This window comes from Peromyscus californicus, unplaced genomic scaffold (genome assembly GCF_007827085.1).
Source record: "Peromyscus californicus insignis strain IS unplaced genomic scaffold, ASM782708v3 Scaffold_9__1_contigs__length_137607984, whole genome shotgun sequence".
NCBI classification, from domain to species: domain Eukaryota; kingdom Metazoa; phylum Chordata; class Mammalia; order Rodentia; family Cricetidae; genus Peromyscus; species Peromyscus californicus.
Window position 1 is genome coordinate 74,345,419 of NW_026294617.1, and position 20,460 is coordinate 74,365,878.

Genomic DNA, 20,460 nt, shown 5'->3' on the forward strand with positions numbered 1-20,460 from the left:
ATACTTACCTGGCAGGGGAGACACCATGATCAAGCAGGTGGTTTTCCCAGGGCGAGGCTCAGCCATTGCACTTGGGGTGTGTTGACCCCTGCGATTTCCCCAAATGCGGGAAACTCGACTGCGGAATTTGTGGTAGTGGGGACTGCGTCCGCGCTCTCCCCTGGTAATTTTGGTACAGAAAGAAAAGGACATTTTGTTTCACCCTGGTTTAAGTTTACTTAACTAGGTTTACCTGTAGCTATGCACATTTTTTAAAGGTTTTCCTGTTTTGCTTGCATATAAGTACGTGTGCTACATGCTGGCCTGTTCCAGAAGGTTGTGAGCCCCCATCTGCAGACCCATGGTCCTCTGTAAGAGTAACAAACCCTCTTAATTATGTACCCAACTCTCCAGCCCTTATTTATTTCTCCTTTAGACAAGGTTTCAAGGAACACAGGCTGTTTGTACCTATCAAGGATGGCCTTGGACTCCTAATATTCTCGAGCGAACTTCCTAAACAGGAGTCAACTTCCTAAACACGTATCTCTAGCTCTTGGGGGGTCCTTGTCCCCCATTTCCTGGGTCTGACTCTGGGTCTCTTATTCTTTCTCTTGGTGTCTGCTCCCCATTCTTTGGCTCTGCTGCCCACCCTGCCTCTGCAGAGCCCAGGCTGGTGATCATTGGTTCCAGGACGGACTATGGCAAGGGACGGAGGTGGAGAGAGGAATCAGGATGAAGACGTCAAAGAAGCCAGTGGCCGGAAGACTGGAAGCCCCCAGCACAGGGATGCATGTGAAGAAAGATCATGAGAAAGTGTGGAATGTACAGACATAAAGATGGTATACTACATAAATCACATATAAAGTCACGACTCACATGACCCTTTCCCAGCTCTACCAACCACTTGGAAGTGTTTTTAATAAATTCTCTTTAATGCTTACTGCTATCCATGGGGTTCTGCTACAATTCTTCTTTTCTGGCCCACAATGACCAGGAATCCCAGCAGATGCTCTCTGGACTCCCAATTCATGCCTATAACAGGACTCTGCTCCTTTCCACTGCAGATCCCGCTCTCCCACTACTTAGGATCACGAGCACCTGATGGTTGAGAACACAATGGGGGCAGGCTGTCAAGAACCAGGTACACCTGCTCTGTCCCTACTGTCCCTCTCCCAATCTCTGTCCTCTGGCTTTACTGTTCTGGGCCTCCCCTGCCTGTGTGGTGGTGCCACGGCTTCCCGTCTCCCCACTGACACCTGCCCCCTCTGACCGTCTCCTTCCTCTTCCTTACTGACTTCTGCCTCTGCCCTCTTTCCGACATCACTGCTGCCGTCCTGTGGAGATTCCTGTTCTCTGCGAAGATCCACACTCATCTCTCCATGCATCTATCTCAGTGACTCTCTCCCTGCCTCACATTTGCCATCCGCTTCGAGCTTCCTCTTCTTTTGTGCGTCTCCTTAATTCTCTTAGTCCTTGATATCTCTCTACCTGTGCAGGTGTTTTCTAAGGGTCTGTCTTTCCCTGTCCCTCTCACATGTAAAGAAGCATGCTGACAAGACAGAGACTATTATCCTGTTGGTGCCCCGGCTCATCCCTGTACAAACTGGGAAACTCTGTCGCCCTACTTACCCAACCCCACTCACACTGAGAAAACCCTGAACAAAGGAATGGCCCCCAAAGCCCAGTTCCGAATTTCTGGTAGTGGATGAAACCTACCATGGCCAGCCCACCAAGTGCCCGCCCAGCAACTTAGCTTTTGACCTTATTTTAGGCACAGTCCTAGCTCCTGGCTGACATGTCATCACCCATTGCCTAAGATCTATAAAACCTCCTTGCCTTAGCCCAGGCACTCGGCTTCCCTAGCGGCGTTCTTGGGGAGGCACACAACTCCTCTGTTGCAGCTGGCACCTTGCATACTGTGTGGACTCATTGAATGGGAACGTTCCTACTTAAGGTACAACACTTCAGAGACAAGAGATTATACACTGATTGTATTTAGGTGACACCTTCAGGACTTAACCATGTGGCAGGCCCTGTGAGGCTTGTCCTCTCTGTGCAGCAATCATTCTTGGGCTGGGAGAACCCCAGAACCCAAGTCCCCAGCAGGTCTGTCTGCTCTCTGTATACTGTTCCCCTTCTCCCTCGTCCCTTCCCTTTCCTCCTTGTCCTCTATCTCCTGTCTTTGTCTCTTTTTACTTTATTTCTTTATGTGCATTGGTGTTTTGTCTGCATGTATGCCTATGTGAGGATCCTCTGGAACTCGAGTTCCGGACAGTTGTGAGATGAGCCTTGCGGGTACTGGAAATTGAACCTGGACTGTCCCTCCTGCCCCCTATCTTTGTCTCTTATTCCCTGCCCTCTGTCCTTCTGGGGCAAATACATCTTCTTTGTGCTGAGAACTTGGTCTTGGGGTGTTGTGCCAGTACGGGTCCCTTCACTCGGCCCTTGGCTAGGGCTGTTACCACAAATGGCAGTATTAACGGCTGCTGACAGTGTAAGTTCATTATCACAGCAGAAGGGCCTCCAGCTCAGGGGAGCCAGAGGATTCAGACGGGCGTTCTGATGACAAGGAGACAGTGGGGGGAAAGTATGACAGGGCCAGAGGTCTGTGACACACCACTCATACTCAGGAAAACAGCCAGCTGCTCCCTCCTCTGTCTTCCTGTCTTCAGGCCCCTGCGGTGTGACACAGGGTCACATGGACCTCTAGTCACTCCACGGAGCAAACCTACTCATCTCAGGTAGGGAAGGGAGAATAAAACCAAGTATGGATACCACCAAAGCCTTAGGAGAAGCAGCGAATTTCACTGGGGTCACTTCCAGAAGCAGAAACAACTCCAAAGACAGCTACAACCCAGAAGCCCATGTAGCGTGGCTGCCAGCTCACAAAAGCTGGGAACCTGGAGTGCACTGCACAGCCTGAAGGCAGCTGAACAGGTGTGCTTCCAGGCAGCTCAGGAGGTCAGAGAGTCTCTCTGCAGCAGTCCTTGCAGGGTGTGTGCATGCTTGTGAGGGCGGGCCCTAGTGAATCTGGTCAGTTTCGGTGACTTCCTGAAGCTATTGAGTTGTTTATTCCTTGAACTTCTTGCAGGATACAATGTTTCACTTCATCTCCTTTTAACATCCTGTCTTCACTTCCCCTTAGAACACCTGTTGTTTTGCTTCCCCTTTAAATCCTGTCTCTTAATGAGAGTCCCTCCAGTAAGGGAACCTCCTGGGAACTGCTACACAACAGCACCCCTCCCATGAGGGTCTTGGCGCCTGCTTGGAAGAGGGCAGATGTGGAGGAGGAGTGAGTGCCCTTCCAGCTTCTGCTTAACATAGTTAATGGACCAAAGTGCCATGTTTCGGGCTAGTGTGTCCCAAACTCATCATCCCTAAGATGCAAAACCCAGAATCCAAATCAGTGATATCAGTGACTGTAGATGTAATTCTGAACGGTTTATTTAATAAGAAACACAGAGCCAAATGCAGAGTTAAAAGCCCAAGAGGTCAGAGCACTAGCTAAGAGCTGAGACTAAAACTGCCTTCTTACCACCCGCTGCCGCTGCCGTCCTTCCCCTCAGAAAGAGACCTACTTCCTGTGTGTCTGTCTTTTTATTGACTTTCTGTTCTGCCTTCTCACTGATTGTAAACCCAACCACATGACCTCCTTGTCACTGCCTGTCTATAGAGACCTCCAGGTCTCTATGGTTGGTATTGAGATCAAAGGCGTGTGTCTCCATGCTGGCTGTATCCTTGAACACACAGACTCTGCCTGCCATGTGATCTGGATTAAAGGTGTGTGTCACCACTGCCCGGCTTCTGCTATGGCTTGCTATTAGCTCTGACCCCCGGGCAACTTTATTTATTAACATACAAATAAAATCACATTTCAGCACAAATAAAATATCACCATTAAGTGACTGGGAAGATGAATTTCAAATGCTTACATCCACACAAAGGAATGAGTTTGTATTTATTATACATTCTTTTCTTCAGGTTTATGTGTCCAAAGCTTGTTGTGAAAACAGCAGTCCCCTAAGGAATGTCATTATCCAGGAGGACAGCCGTAGTGTTGTTGGGTATTTATCTGATCTCTGGTAACTACTGTCTTTCCTTGGTTCTCGGTCTCCAAACAAGGCTGTCACACCCGCCTGCAGAGGGAACTTGGAGCTTGTGGGCTCCCTCCCTAGGCCATGCCAGGGGATTCTGCCCCCAGGCGACCTCTGAACAGAGGTCCTTCCTGAGCCTTGGCCAAGCTAGGAGGCATCTATGGTGAAGGCCGCCTCATGCCTGGGAGTTCCGTTCCAGGGACCATGGTGCCGCAGCCACTCAGCTCTTGGAGGGTACTGCAGAAAGGCAGCTGCGGCCTCTGCTCCAGCCTGAACCAAAGCAAAACTTGCACCCAGGAACCCAAGGGCAGCTGTGGCCGTGTTTCCTGTTACAGCTCACCTGTGCAAGGTTGAGGGACCTGGTGATTCGGGGACCTTGGGGTCACCCAGAGCCCCAGGCACAGAGCCCCAGGCCAGGTCGCCCGGTTGTGTGTGGTCAACTTCCCCCTCTCTCTGCCTTTCCTCTTACACCGACTCAGGATCAGGATCTCCTCATTTAAATGAAAGAAAACTTTCCTCTGAAGGCAAACATAAAGGTCCCACCGAGATTTGAACTCGGATCGCTGGATTCAGAGTCCAGAGTGCTCACCATTACACCATGGAACCAACACACTAAGTCTGCTTCCTGTCTAACATTTCCTGGGCTGTGGAATAGAGACTACCATCCAATTTTTCCTATTGACTGTCCTACTGCATTTCACCAGCACCTGCAAAAATGAGATTAAGTCCCCTCAACTCAGAGCTGGGAAGTCTTTCCAGCCTCCATCATCTGTCTCAGATTGCCACCCCTTCCTGTGCTTTTGACATTTCTCCAATAAATGGTGTTAGTGTTACTGTCTTGTCTGCCTTCCCCACGTCCCAGGAACACCAAGAGCAGCATTTGGAAGTTCCTGCCTTCCTTGGTCACCTAGCAGCCACAGAGGCCTTCCACTACTTCCTATAATATATGAAAGTGGGTCAGCAATGGAGGGGGGTTGGGATGTGGGGGAACCTTCATATTTTCATCATATATACACAGGTATATACATTTGTGTACCTTTGGTTTTTGTGTTTCTTACAGCAAATGTATTTTTAAAAAGCAAAGTTAAATGCAAGCAATTATGTTTAAAGGTTTACATAAAACATTTAAGCAAGTGTTAATCCCCAAAATGTGAGGAAAGAGACCACTGACCTAAATTATCATGGCCAAATTAATTAAAACACAATTGGCTGGGCAGTGGTGGCACATGCCTTTAATCCCAGCACTCGGGAGGTAGAGCCAGCCAGATCTCTGTGAGTTCGAGGGCAGCCTGGGCTACAGAGTGAGTTCCAGGAAAGGCGCAAAGCTACACAGAGAAACCCTGTCTCAAAGAACAAAAAAAAAATTAAAATTAAAGTAAGCTTTTTTAATGGTGTACATGGGCTGCCTCCCCCTAATGTGGGCTTCGAGAGGTCAGCATTGGACATGAGGAAGAAAGGGTTTTTATAGTTCTGGGGGTTTCCAAATGGGAGATTTGGTGGGCAAAATAGGCAGGGTTGCAGAAACAGAACATAACAAGGTAGTCATAACAACCCTTTGAAACAAAGGTAGGGTTGCCAGATGGTTATAACTTTTGAAACAAAGGCTTTTGCCATTCCCTAGAACAGGCAGTACAGAACCATTTGTAGTTAAGGTTACAGGTGGGCATAGTCCATCCTTGAGAAAATGAGGTTTGATCATAAACAGGAACAAGCCTAGTTTGTCTTTAGTATAAGATGGCTGTAAGAAATCAGTTTCAGCTGAGGATCCCCCAAGATCAATTTCTCAGCACAAAGGAGATTTATTTGCCTTTGAAAAGGGGAGGGAACAAGGGAGAGGTATAGTCGAAAGATTTCCTGTGTCCTGCCCAGCCCGCTGTGGGACCAGAGTTTGGAGAGATTCCTGTCTCCGCACACCTTATATGCCTTTCTCTGCCCGGCCGTCACTTCCTGGGATTAAAGCCAGGTGTGCTTCCCAAGCAAAGGCATGAGATCTCAAGTGCTGGGATTAAAGGTGTGTGCCACTACTGCCTGGCCTCTATGTTTAATCTAGTGGCTTGTTCTGTTCTCTGATCTTCAGGTAAATTTTATTAGGGTACACAATATATCACCACAGAGAGGAGAGAAGAGGGGCAAGGGAGAGGAGGATGGGATATTTGTCCTGCAGGGACAAAGGACTGTCTCTGGATAGAGAGGAGACAGACATGGCCCATAGTCAAATGGCAGCTTATAAAGGTAAAAGGGGAAACCCCATGTTAGGAGGAGGTGTTTCATTTTAATTAATTAATTAATTTATTTATTTATTTATTTATTTATTTATTTATTTATTTATTTATTTATTGTTTTTTTGAGACAGGGTTTCTCTGTGTAGCTTTGGAGCCTGTCCTGGAACTCACTCTGTAGCCCAGGCTGGCCTCGAACTCACAGAGATCTGCCTCCTGACTGCTGGGATTAAAGGCGTGTGCCACCACCACCCGGAGAGGTGTTTAATTTTAATTCGGCATGTTAGGTGAGCCAAAGGAAGCTTTTGATTGCTGGACTTCAATACATTGATAGCTGGACCTTGGTAGTCAGCGTCAGGCGGAGGAAGTGGCTGAATAAGGGACTAGATCTTGGTGGCTAGCTTTAGGAATGTAATCTAAAGGTTTTCAGCAAGGCAGAGGGAATGGGAAGAAGGGCAAGCAAGGCCTGCCAGAGCCACATGCTCGAGCAGGCTGGTGTCCCTTCAACGGCTTTTCAGTTCAAGATGGAGGCAGACTGGTTCATCACTAGACCATACTTGCCTGTGTTAAAATACCATATGCCAGATTAGACAGGCAGTCTTATTTTCTTAATTATTTTCAATAGTCACTTAGCAATAACCACTTTAAAAAAATTGACTATAATCCTAGCCGGGCGGTGGTGGCGCACGCCTTTAATCCCAGCACTCGGGAGGCAGAGCCAGGAGGATCTCTGTGAGTTCGAGGCCAGCCTGGTCTACAAAGCGAGTTCCAGGAAAGGCGCAAAGCTACACAGAGAAACCCTGTCTCGAAAAACCAAAAAAAAAAAAAAAAAAAAAAAATTGACTATAATCCTGGTGTAGAGGCATGTACCTTTAATGGTGTGGAGGCATATACCTTTAATCCCGGCACTTGGGAGGCAGAAAACCGACAGATCTCTGTGAGTTTCAGATCAGCCTGGTCTACAGAGTGAGCTCCAGGTCAGCCAGAGCTACATGATTAGATATTGTCTCAAAATAAATAAATTTAAAAATTATTAAATTGTAGTAGATTCGCTCATGTTTTGCAAAGAACATTTTTTAATAACACTGCAAACGTTCATCTCTTGAAGAAATAGCTGTGTAAATTGCTTTGAATGAACAAACATCTGCTCCCTCCCTGGTCTCCACAGTTCTTAACTCTGGTAAGGGCAGCTCCCACCTGTCGGGAACCCTGAGGCCTAGTTTCAGGCCAGTATATGAGTGCTTGTCCAATGGGTCTCCAGATGAGGCAAAGCCCACGGGGACAGTCTCACTTGGCAAGGACCAGTGGAGTTTGAGGACACCGGAGAATGCTGCTGGGACCTCGAGGCCTGAATACTCTCTTCTCTCTTATAATGATGGATGATTCTCTTGGCGGTTTTAGTGTCATTTTGTCAGTCACGCTCGGGACAGATATGATCATTCCTGGAAACCCCATTTTTGTCTCAACATATTTTCCCTAAAATTCTTTGGGAGCTGATGCTTCTCGAGTTTCTTGTCTGGGGAAGCCAGCTGTCACTCTAGACCCTGGGAGCTGTTCTGATTCAGTGCTGACAGGATCGGAAGCAGATCACCCCTATTTCTGTAAATATGTTTTGAACGATATTGCTATTTTTGAAATTGTGTGCCTACGTTTATCACCTTTTAGTTTTGTAAAGACAGGGCGCACCCGGCTCGGCATTTGACCAAGCTAACAAAATGATGGGTTGTTTTGGTTTAAAGATGTTTTGATGTTAAAGTTGGGAGAAAACGTATTTGACCTATTTGTTTTTGGCGGAGGTTAACGTTGGAGGATGGGAAAAACTTGTTAGTGTGGACAAACGTGCTTGTTTTTGATGTATAAATAAAGATGGAGCTACTCGGGCCGGCCGCTTGTGTGAAACTCATCTGGTGGTTGGACAATTCATTTCTTGGTGCCAACTCCCCGGCTCGGGACCTAAACCCAGGTCTTTGGTCTCCCCTCGCAGGCCCAAAAGCCCGGACGGCGCCGCGGCTCCAGCACACACATGGGATGAGCAGCCCCAGGGGCTGCGAACGGTCCGACCCCAAAGCGTTAAGTGTGCTCCTTCGCTCAGTCTTGCTGGGCGCCCGGGCTGTGACCCCACCAGCATGGGACCCCCAGACCCCCCTTGTGGCGGCGCGATCCCAGCATCGGAGGGCACGGGCAGGACGCTTGGGGTTCCCAACGTTTGTGCGAGCTCGGGAAGCAGGCGCGGGGCCGACCCCAAGGGCTGCACAGCGGACTGAACCCAGCCCTGCGGTCAGCCCAAGGTGACGCCGACGCGGTGACGCCTCACTCACCATCCAGCCGCCCTTGCAGTACCCTGTGTCGTCTCTGTGGCGCAATCGGTTAGCGCGTTCGGCTGTTAACCGAAAGGTTGGTGGTTCAAGCCCACCCAGGGACGGCTGGGGTTCCTTTTATTAGTACACTTCCTCACCTTACTAAAGTGCTAATCGTGTACGTCTCAAGAAACAGAAACCATCCCAAGCCACCCCCCGCCACCTCCAGAGCCAACAGTAGACTCTTGTAACCCACGCGAAGAAAGTTGGCAGGAATATCCTGTCTCCAGGGTGGGATTAGATTGTGGAGGAGGGTGCACTGCTAATATTGCTGCCACCATCATTTTACTTATTTACTTTAGTTTTTTTAGACAAGGCCTGGAAATGTCTCACCCAGGCTGATATTTGCTTCTGCCTCCACCACAGCGGAAATGAGAACAGAGGCAAGACACATCGCGCCCGACAGTGACCTAGTCTGAACCAATCATTCTCCCGGATCTCCAGATACAAATTTAGGGTGGTTTCCTTTGACTCCTTGTTTGGGTTTGGACACTTGAAAGGTGAAAATTGAGGATTCTAGACCTAAAGGGAAGTCCTCTTGCTGCAGCTTCTTGGCCCTGGTCTCCTGGGCAACTGCTGGGGTTGGCCCTAGCACCTAGTAGGGCAGCAGGAGTAGGGAAGTCCTCTGCGTTTCTTTCTCTTTTGATTCGTTTATTGAGACAGTTTCTCACTGCGTAGCTTTGGCTGGCCTGGGATTCCCAAAGATCTGCTGGCTGCTGCCTCTGGAGTGCTGGCACTAAAGGCAAGTGTCACCATCACGCCCAGCCACGCCCAACTCGGCATTTCTTTTATATTACAAAAGAAATCTATATGACTATATATAAGAAAGAGAAATTTTATGAAGGGTACTTTGTTTTGTTTGAGACAGGGTCTGACTAGGTAGCCCTGGCTGTCCTGGAACTCCCTATGTAGATAGGCTGGTCTCTAACTCTTAGAGATCCACCTGCCTCCTATCCGGGATGCTGGGACTAAAGGTATGTGACCCCACACCTGGCTAAGATTTTATTTATGTGTATGTGTATGCTCACAGGAAGTCAGAAGAGGGTGTCAAATCTGCTGGAACTGGAGTTGCCGGACCGTTGTGAGCTGCCTGCTGTGGTAGCCAGTGGTGAATTCTCCAAGAGGAGGAACGGCTCTTAACTGCTGAGCCCTGTGTCCGCACCTACTCGGAATTTATGTCGTCTTGTCATCCTCCTCCTCCTCCTCCTCCTCCTCCTTCTCCTCCTCCTCTTCCTCCTCCTCTTCTGAGACAGGGTTTCCCTGTGTTGTCCTAGAACTTTTGATGTAGACCAGGCTGGCCTCAAACTCACCAAGATCACCTGCCTCTGACTCCCGAGGGTGAGGACATTAAAGGCTTGCACCTGGCCCTACTCTGAATTCCTTAAGGCCTCAAATACAGCTAGGTTCCTCCGGATCCCCACCCTCCCTTTTCTTCCATGTCACTTTCTTCCAGATAATTGTTTTTAAGTGGCTAGAACTGCTGTGAAAGCAAACACACACTTGTTGACTCCTGCAAATGTTTACTTCAACAGTGGAGAGATGGGTCTGCCATTGTCACGCGATGGTGTTGATAGCGTGCTCCACTCTGAGCCCCTTCTGCAAATGTGTCTTCCACAGGGGTGGTGCCTGGTCCTGGTCAGTGTTCTCAGCTGTAACCGTGTTCCTTTCTTGTTTACTTGTCTGCATACCAAACTTTCCCCCAGCTGTCTCTGGTGCTGACCCAGGGCAATGCTGTCACCTGGGCTTAGCTCGGGGAAGGTGCCGCGGAGGACCACAGTGCACCCGCTTAGCTGGGGGGGGGGGGGGGGGGTTTGCAGCGGAGGACCACAGTGCACAGGCACACAAACACTATACAGCATAATCTGGATGGAAATAAGGCACTTCAGAGTCCTCCAAAAGCTGGAGGAGGACTTTCTGGGATGACCTGGTCACTCAGATCAAAGAAGACTGGCCAGTCTCGCTCTTGGAGAGTTCGCTGCCAAACTGCTTGTCCAAAGGGAAGAAAATCTTGACTGTCCTTGTCCGGTTTTGTTCCTCACCTCTCCTCGTTGCTCTTTGGGTCTTGGTCTGACACATAAGGTCTTTGCTATAAACAATGAGACCAGTACCTGCCCCCCAGGAAAATCTACAGTGCTCTAGACAGAAAGTGGGCAGGCTCTGTCACTGAAAACTCTCTTGTCTGAGACACTCCTGCCACTGTGCTTTTCTTGCCCTTTGGAAACATCAGTGTCTGGGAACTTGTGTCTGAAGAGAGACAAAGGAAGGAAATCTTTGCAAGTGTTTGTACATGATGTCACAGAATCCTCTACAACACCCAGATCCTTGCTGGTCCTTGGCTGCCCACATCAGCAAGCCTATCAAAAGTGTTCATGCTCTTCTCCAGACTGGGAAGGGGTCAGCCCCAGATTTAGGATAGTTCCTTTGCAGAGGTGGGCTTTCTTCTGTTCTTCCCTGTCCTTTGTGGGGAACCACACTCTGAGTGGAACCTGCACTTTGGTCCTTGTGGACAAGAGCAGTTCTCCTGGGCTGACCGAGGCACAAGGCAGGGTAGTTCCCAGAGCACCCCACCCCCACCCCCCACCCCCACACAGGCTTCCAAAACCACAGCTGCTAGCTGCGGCTCTCCGGTTGGGCTCTTTGTTTTAGCGGTCCCACATCTTATGGGAACTTTTCTAGGTCAGGTCACTCTGAAGATCACAGCTGTTTAAACTCTTCAAGCCTGCCCTCCATGTAATATCAGTGAGCACCCATGCTGCTTCCGGGTGCTTCTCTGAAAATGTTCTGCTCAAGGACAGACACTGCAGATTGGCATTAGGAGGACTTCTTCCAGGTATCTCTTTTTTTTATAGCCTCTGCCACAGATGGACTTGTTCTAGAATTTTCTGTCTGCATCTTTCTCTAATAGTTACACATATAAAGAATGAAATTATGTTGTTTGCTAGAAAATGGATGCACCTCGAGATAACCATAGTAAGTGAATTAATAGGTAAGAAATTGTGTTAAATTGAATAGTCATAGTGACTGAGGTATGTATCAGTGATAGTTAATTTTTGTTGTTGTTTAGAGACAGGGTTTCTCTGAGACATGAACTCACTCTGTAGACCAGATTGGTCTCCAACTCAGGGATCTACCTGCCTCTGCCTCCAGAGTGCTGGGATTAAAGACATGAGCCACCACCCCCAGGCCAGTGATAGTTAATTTTATCTATTTAACTAGACTCGAAGATGCGCCGAAATGTAGGTAAGCATATCTGCATTCGGTTCCCATCTAAGTCAGTAGACTGGGCAAACCACACCGTGCTCCCCACAGTAGGTGAACCTCAGCAAACTCTTGAAGCCTGAGTAAAATAAAGACTAAGGAAGAATCCCTTCTCCCTGCTTGACTATCCTTGAGCTGGGGAATCGGTCTTTTCACTGTGAACTTGAACTGGGAGGGGATGATTCCATCAGTTCTCCTGGATCTCCACCTAGCCTAGTGCAGATTTTGAACTCTGTGTTGTGACACAGTTCGTCACTGTGTGTGTGTGTATGAGAAAGCATGTGTATACATGTATGATGCTGGGGGGGTGGGCTGTCTTAGAAACTTCTCTATTGCTGTTACAAAGCATTGTTGGTCAAGGCAACTTATAAAAGAAACCGTTGAATTTGTCAGGGTGGGTTAGGGTTCATGATGGCAGAGTGAAGGCCTGGTGTCAGGAACAGCTGAGAACTCACATCTCAGACCACAGGCAGGAGAGAAAGCACACAGAACGGTAAGAGGCTTTGGAACCTCAAGCCCGCCCCAGGGATGCATCTTCTCCAACAGGGCCACACGGCCTAATCCTTCCCAAATAGCCACTAATGGGGACCAAGTATTCCAGTGCCAAGACTTACTCAGGACATCTTGTTCAAACCATCAGAGCTCTGCTCTCAAGTGTGTAGCCCAGTGTAAAGATCAGCAAAATACAAGCCAGGCGGTGGGGGCACACGCCCTTAGTCCCAGCAGAGGCAGAGGCAGAGGCAGGCAGATCTCTGTGAGTTTGAAGCCAGCCTACAGGACAGGTCTATAGGAGAGGCAGGGCTGCTTCACAGAGAAACCCTGTCTCAAACAAAATAAAACAAGCAGCTATAAACTTTAGTGTACAAGGTTTTGTGTGAACATAGTGTTTACTTCTCTGCAACAGTGCTGGTCCCTGCCAGATACAGCTGATATCTATAAGGTAAACAGATACAGTTTACCTTCAAACAATAGACTATTCCCTAGAAAAACTGTACTATGTAGCAGGAATCTAGTACAGTCATTGTATCTAGGGTAAATATTACAATGCAACAGTATCACTGTATCTAGAGTAACAGTTGAATGTATCAGTTGAATGAATGTATTAATATTTGTTACCTAGACCTTGAAGAAATCATAGTAGAGATTTCTTTCTATGGTTGATAGAGTTGTTTTTCTGAGGAGGTTATCCATCTGTTGCATGACTTTGGTCACAAGCCTATCCAGGCACATTTGGAGCATCTTGGATTATCGGGTACTGCAAACAGTACACAATCAGGACTAAGGTTGTGGGCTGTGATGATTTCCTTCAGTGAACATACAGAATAGATCATATGAGGAACTCGTTGTGCCTCAAACACAACCTTTGTGTACAGCAACTAAATATGCTTCCAAACAGAAGTTCGAGGTTCAGGTCTCAAAAACTGTTCCTCCCTGCTCCCAGAGAACCTAAAATTACATTCTGGGGTGACTCTTCTTCTTTGAACAGCCCACAGAACACAGAACACAACACAGGACAACAGTAATATCTTGCATTTCCAACAGTAATATATAGGATGATCCCGCTGTTCTGGATCTTTCCAGTCCTTGATGGTTTCACAATTTCATTTCCATTCTGATGGCTATGTATTGACTTCTCTGTAGCTGTAACTAGCCTATCACTAGTGGCTTATGATGTTAGGACTTTGGGTTTCTTTTCTACCGCTGTGATCACATGTGCTAACAGAAAGTAAGGGAAGAAAGGTTGAGTCTGGCTCTCAGTTCAAGGGACAGTCAGTCCATCATGGTAGGGAAGTCAGAGATGGGGACTCGAAGCCACTGGTCACATCAAATCCATAATCAGGAGGCAAAGAGGGATGACCGTCTGCAGCCCCCCAGCTCCCTCCCTTCACTCATGTAGTCCAGGACCCCAGGTAGGGACTGCTGTCACACTCAGGAGGCTGGTCTTGCCATCCCAACACAATCACAATAATCCCCCCACGTATCTCCTAGGTGATTATAGATGTGTCAAGTGACAGTTACCCCTACCCATCACAGTCATGGCATCTGAACCTCAGTTCAGCTCACCACAAATATTATGCTGCTACTGGGGGTTGTGAATGGGGCAGGAAATTCCTGGGAATTTTCTTCTTCATTGTCTTCTTCATCTTCTTCTTTGTCTCCTCCTCCTTCTCCTCTTCCTTACCCTCCAGCTGTCTTCTTTTGTTCGTGAAACTGTTATATTTACATATTTTCAATCATTTTTTTTTGTACTGGCAAGTCTGCAGCGACTGTACACTCATTTCCGATTCTCATGTTTATCTTGCTTTTTCTCTTCAGTCTTGTTTTTGTTTGGTTTTGAGGCACAGTCTCATAGCTAAGTCTGGAATGCAATGTCTATGCAGCTAAGAATGACTAGGAGTGTGTGTGTGTGTGTGTGTTTGTGTGTTGGGGGCAGAGAGACAAAGACAGAGACAGAGAGAGATCACCTACCTTTTCCGAGAACCAGCTTTGTTAGTTAAACTTGGTCTGTCTCTCAGTTTTCCCAGGCACTGGTTTCAGGGTTTTTGTCTCCCCGCCCTCCTTCTCCCTTCTGTGCTCCAGGACTTACCCTGTTGGTCTCTCAATCTGACCTTTAAAACCTGACAAATGCCCCCAAGCCATTGCTTTCCCACGGACTGTTGATAAACCAGCCTGCCCCCAGCACAGGTTAAAAAGCCATTTTATAGTAAAGACAAACTAGGTTCACTCCTGTTTATGATTAAATCTCTGTTTCTCAAGGACTGAGCTAGGCCTATCTGTCACCTTAATTCTAAATGGTTCTGTACTGCCTGTTCCAGGAAAAGACACCCATGCTTTGTTTCAAGAGGTGGTTATGACCACCTTGCTCCGACCACCTTGTTACGGCTGCCTGTAACCATGCCTCTGTTCCAGAAGGTTTTCATAACCAACTTGTTATGTTTATAGTCTGCTTCTGTCACCGCCCCCCTTGCGCTTTATTTACCTTCCAAATCCCCCATTTGGAAACCTGAGCTATAAAAAAATTACCTTCCCCATGTCTAGGGCTGAGCTCTTGAACCCCACCTTAATCTTGCTTCAGCTTGGCTGTTTGGGTCGGTGGTCTTTCTCCAAGCGCTTGTAGGATTACACTGTCCAAATCACCAAGGTGTAGCTGGGTATTATTCATAGGCCAGAGCAGTGGGAATCCCTGTGGGCCGAGGACTGGAGCTATTCAGGCCACGATGTGACGGGTCCGAGGTTCTCGCTGCTGGAAGTGCTCATCGGTGGAAAAGCTCCAGGACGCCGGCGTCCGCTTTTCCCACCTGGTCCCCCTCCGCGGAGGACCCCGAACGGCCGCCCGGAGTCCACAGTCACAGGCGGCCGCCCGCACCCTGGGTTCGGACGTCGGGGCCCGGCGGCTTCTGCAGCGGTGGGAGCCCAGGAGTCAGCGGGGAAGCGTGGAGAAAGCGTGAGTCCGCTTCATTCTGGAACAGGAAACATTCGCACGACAGTCGGGACCTCAGGCCAGGGCAGGAGTCCCTAGAGACGGTATTGGCAGGAGGAGGAAGGGCGGTCCCTCGGGCGCCCACCCAGGGTCCATCGGGGCCACAGCCTCCTGGTCTGGAAAGATCGTCAGGCCTCTGGCGCATGCTTCCCCTGGCGATCACTTTCTGCCTTGGAAGATCTCGACACGCAGTGGCAGGAGCTTTGCGGGCAGCCAGAGCGCACTGGGTAGAGCACAAGACTCCCCTGGTGACAGATCCACCGGGGACCCCGTCGGCTGGTTCTCCTCACCCCTGAGCAGTTTTCCACATTGCCAAGCTCTCTGGGCAGGACATTTTCGATATCCCACCAGTTACAGTCGCTCCAAAGACTTTCTGGGCCGTGGTGGGGCACGCCTTTAATCACACTCCGGAGGCGGAGGAAGGCGCTCCAGCGCGGTGAGCTGGAGGACTAACCTGGTCTACAAGGCGCGTTCCAGACCGGTCAGGGCTACAGAGAGACACCTGTGTCGAAAACAGAACAGAACCATTTTCTGAAAGAGACAGAGAAAGACGAGACAGGATGAGAGAGGAAAGGGAAGGTGAAGGTCCAGGATCACTGAGATGAGTTGCAGAGGCCTTCCTCACTTCCAGCCACCTGCTCCGGGCTGGGATCCATCTGGCTTCCCGCTGTGAGTGAGGTAGAAACCCGGACGCAGCAGCCCGAGCCCTTCCCCTCAGCGTTAGATCCAGAACCCTACGCCTAAATCCCTCCCGGCTGAACAGGGTCTGAAAATCAAGTCTTTCTCCTGAAGTCCATTCGCCTTGATCTCACCCTGAGCACAGCTGGAGCACAGCTGGAGCACAGCTGCGGGGAGGGCTGACTGGAGCCGCAGAGAAACCAGCACAGTGGGAGAAACGACCCCGGCCTGTCCCTGGAGGTCTTCGGATGCTGTCCGCTGCGGAGGTGGAGGAGGGAGGGGAGGAACAGCAGCCCCTCCCCGCGGGAGCGTCCCGGGAGCCGGTCCCCATGACAGGGACCAGGAGGACTCGCTGGCCCGCCGCGCGCTGAGTCAAACCCACAGTTGACCCACCAGGAGCTCAGAGGTTCCCCAGGCTGTAAAGGGGAGAGATGGTGATGGCCGGGACCCGGGGAGCGGGCTCAAAGCTTGGCTCGCCAGCCTTGGAAAGCGAGTAAGGTTTCCTCCTGGGAGTTTCCTTAAAGAGGTCAATGGGGAGCGTTGTCTATGTCCCTGGTGGTCTAGTGGCTAGGATTCGGCGCTTTCACCGCCGCAGCCCGGGTTCGATTCCCGGTCAGGGAACTTCCTTTTAGTGGGCTCTGAGGCACTAGAGCGCTGCCTTGGACTCAGAAGACCCCAGAAGCCTTCCAATAAGCACAGTCTAGTGGGCACTCTCAGAGAGGTCTTTGCTAAGATAAAGGGGTTGAGGGAGGGAAGTGGGGGCATTAGTTCCAAACAGAGAAGGAAAACAAAACCTCTGAAACACTCAAAAGTCGGGACAACAGTGACTGTTTCTTCCCTAAACTCCCGACTTAGCATCTTCCCACTTCGGAGTCCTTCCCGATTTTATGTGCCCCATCCTTGGAGAGCAATTCCCACACACCAAGACCTCTGGGCTGGGCTACAGTGGCTCCTCTCCCTTGCCAGGGTCAGTGCCTGGAAGACCAGGGGAAGGCTGGATCCTCCTAGGGAAGCCCCTCTTGTCCCTCAGAACCCAACACCCACGTGGTCCAGACTCTTAGAGAAGCTTCAGGTAGAGGCCGTTTGGGTTTTCCTGGACAGTCCAGGCCAAGCTTGTCCAACTCAGGCTTGTAGCCCTGAATGTTCTCACTTTGCCATCCTGATAGCATTAGCCCTCCCTACTCTCCCTGGTTGCTCTGAATGTGTCTTGTGTATCCTGGGCTGCCCTGGAGCACACTATGTAGCTGAGGATGGCCCTCAACTCCTTCTCCACCTTCCAAGTGCCAAGACCGATGTGTGCCATCAGACCTTGCCCTCCAGTGGGGTCTTGGATCATCGTGAGCTCTACCACATCCCAAGTAAAGGGAGACCTCAGGGAATCAACGTTTGCCCTCTGCTCCCTCCTGTCTCTGTGTGTGCTGTGGAGGTCTGACAGGGCTAAGAGGAGTGGACAGAGCCAGCATGGTGGTGCACACCTTTGATCCCAGCACTTGGGAGTCAGACACAGGCAGACATATGGGAGTTTGAGGCCAGACTGGTTTACAGAGTGAGTTTCAGGACACCCAGGGCTATGTAGAGAGTCCCTGTCTCAAAAACAAACCAAACCAAACCAAACCCAAGAGCCATCTTCCATTGTTGGCAGAGTAACAGAAAGTGGAAAATGATAAAAGAAGAGGACTAAGGTTTCTAGAATTGTCTGGTTAGCGGCTGCCCTTTTGACTTGTCCTGGCCTGGCCTTGAACTGGTCTCACCTCCTGTTTATGTCCAGGCAGGCAGATGTGTGGCAGGTCTTTTCAAGCTCCTCTCCTGGATGTACACTTAACCTGCTTCTGTTTCCAGGATCCGAGTGGAGCCCAAGGCTGTCACTGGTGAGCCTTTCCCCTTTGTGTGACCGGCCTCGCCCAGTCTCTAACTTTGGGGATCTCAGTGTCATCTGTAAGAAAAGAAAGGCGAGCTGGAGAGAGGGCTGGGCAGTTAAGAGCAGGAGCTGCTCTTGCAGAGGTCCCAAGGTCAGCTCTCAGCATCTGTATAGGCAGCTCACAACTGCTGTAACTCCAGGCAAGATGCATCTGAGATGCCTCTTAGCACTCACACTAAGGAAACAATAGCCGGTCGGTGGTGGCACACACCTTTAATCCCAGCACTCAGCAGGCTGAGTTCGAGGTCAGCCTGGTCTACAGAGCAAGATCCAGGCAGGACAGGCACCAAAACTAAAAAAACAAAAAAAGAAAACAATAAAGCAAGTTGATAGTAAAGATATATTTTTAGCTTCTCTAAACACTTTAAAAATTTTAATACTTGATGGTGTGAATCTGTGTTCTACTTTCGATTAAGTGACTCCTTGGCTGCATCATACCATTGTCATGATGCTGGCCTAAGCTCTATCCTGTTGTGATTTCTAGATTTCCTAATTTTGTAGAACTTGTTGGTGACATTGTATCTTAGCTTACAGAAGCCCTGGCCTTATTTCCAATTCAAATTCCTAATTATGCTGAACTTGCTAAATTTACGGTATCAATTTTACCTGTGAAAGGTAAGCTGGGTGTGTCTGTCAGTGGTGGAACACGTTTGGTATGTGTGAGGTCCTGGGTTGAACCCTCAACATCCCGCTCCCCTGAAGAAACAAAACAAATCGGTGAATATTGTAGTTTTGTTGATGCCAAAACACAGCTCTTAGGCAGTAAGAAGTTTAATCTGATTGTGGCATGGGGCAGGGTCACAGATTTCAGTCACTTCAGGCCCCGTGTCCCAGTGTAGTAACAGTTTCATGAAGGATTTATAATGACCGAATGAAGAAAGTCATAAATCAGGGTTCCTCCCGAACTTCAGGTAGGTGGGTTACAGCGAAGCAGAAAGTGTCTGCTCTAGGCCCCAGATTCTGTCTGATGATATGCTCAGCACCAGGATCGGCGAAAGACGGGAATCTGCTTATACATTCCCAAAACGATTTTACCTGCCAGTCACAAGGATATCAGATCATACACAGTGCCGGGCAATAAATGATTTTTAAGGGAGAGGCTAAAGAGATAGCCCAGAGTAACTTGGTTTGGACCTGCAATGTTTTGGGTCTGTACAATCTGGGACATTCTCATCAGTCAGTCATAGGACCTTTAACACAGGCACAACTTTTTTTTTGGGGGGGACTTCAATTCATACTTTCAATGAAGATTTAAATTTATATAATATTAAAATTATGAATCAAGTAAGTTAAATATACTTTGCATTTAAAATCAAAATCGGAAGCGAGCTGAGCTGCAGGAGAGGCGATGGCGAGCTCGGCGTTGGCGATTCGGGGTCGAGCAGGCGTCTGGGCTATGAGGGTCCTGCAAACCAGAGGCTACGCCTCGGACTCATCGGAGAGCATGGACTCCGGCGCTGGCTCCATTCGGGAAGCCGGTGGGGCCTTCGGAAGGAGAGAGAAGGCCGAAGAGGACCGGTACCTCCGAGAGAAGACTAAAGAACAACTGTCAGCCCTCAGGAAACACCATGAAGACGAGATTAAGCACCACCTGGAGGAGACTGAGCGTCTGCAGAAACAGATTGACCGGCACAAGAAGAAGATAAAAAACCTGGAACACCATCATTAAATGCATATGGCCCCCACAGAATGGCCTGTATTATTCCCACTTCTGTAGAGACGTAATTCTGAGTGATTAATACTTGGTCTGTGTGCTACTAACAGATAATAAATTTTCACCAGTAAAATAAAAAAAAAAATCAAAATCACTTAAACCAAGATTATGTTTCGTCAGGCAGTGGTGGCGCACGCCTTTAATCCCAGCACTCGGGAGGCAGAGGCAGGCGGATCTCCATAAGTTTGAGGCCAGCCTGGGCTACAGAGCAAGTTCCAGGAAAAAGCACCGAAGCTACACAGAGAAACCCTGTCTCGAAAAAAAAAAAGTTTATCTTATTATTCTAGAAAGTATAGTGATTCCATCAACTTACCAGCAATTTCTATATAAATGTTTCTAGTAATCATCTAATACATGATTCCCATATGCATTTCTTAATTACATGGCAGCTCACCTGGCACATTTCATATCTGTATTATCTTTCACAGACACTAAGTCACACTGATTGATGCGTGTCTTTGACACCTAACAAATGTAATACATGTTATCGGTCACCCTCAGAAGTTGGGAAGCTTGAGCAATGTCTGTCCCAGGAACTGAAGAAGAGTTCCCAAGGCTTCCTGGTCTCCCAGTGTGCTTACTTATTTAAAAGACCAATTCCTTGCTTTTGAACATGCCATTTAGGTTTTTCTGTGCTTGTGAAGGAGCAAAAGTTGCTAACTTTGGTTCAACTCTGGGAAGTAATATGGATTCCTAGTACAAATGAAGTTATGGAACGTACTTGGAAAAGTTGAAATAACAAAAGATAAGGCAGACCAGGTA

General features: G+C 48.8%; 1 protein-coding gene and 4 non-coding genes across 5 annotated transcripts; 4 read left to right on the forward strand and 1 right to left on the reverse strand.

The window, feature by feature from the left end:
* Nucleotides 1-162, forward strand: LOC128106774 (U1 spliceosomal RNA). The gene has a single exon (XR_008216830.1). It is a non-coding gene; the product is annotated as a U1 spliceosomal RNA (small nuclear RNA).
* Nucleotides 163-4,607: 4,445 nt separating this feature from the next.
* Trnaq-cug (transfer RNA glutamine (anticodon CUG)) lies at nucleotides 4,608-4,679 on the reverse strand. Its single transcript has one exon. It is a non-coding gene; the product is annotated as a tRNA-Gln (tRNA).
* Nucleotides 4,680-8,640: 3,961 nt separating this feature from the next.
* Trnan-guu (transfer RNA asparagine (anticodon GUU)) lies at nucleotides 8,641-8,714 on the forward strand. The gene has a single exon. It is a non-coding gene; the product is annotated as a tRNA-Asn (tRNA).
* A 7,901-nt stretch (nucleotides 8,715-16,615) lies between these two features.
* Trnae-uuc (transfer RNA glutamic acid (anticodon UUC)) lies at nucleotides 16,616-16,687 on the forward strand. Its single transcript has one exon. It is a non-coding gene; the product is annotated as a tRNA-Glu (tRNA).
* Nucleotides 16,688-19,314: 2,627 nt separating this feature from the next.
* Nucleotides 19,315-19,752, forward strand: LOC128106074 (ATPase inhibitor, mitochondrial-like). The gene has a single exon (XM_052731388.1). It carries the CDS (start codon nucleotides 19,333-19,335, stop codon nucleotides 19,651-19,653), a length of 321 nt encoding a protein of 106 aa, XP_052587348.1. The 5' UTR covers nucleotides 19,315-19,332; the 3' UTR covers nucleotides 19,654-19,752.
* The last annotated feature ends 708 nt before the right edge of the window (nucleotides 19,753-20,460 follow it).

Bases quoted from the DNA above. Each gene is read 5' to 3' on its own strand.
- LOC128106074 (XM_052731388.1), top strand. From the start codon at position 19,333: ATGGCGAGCTCGGCGTTGGCGATTCGGGGTCGAGCAGGCGTCTGGGCT.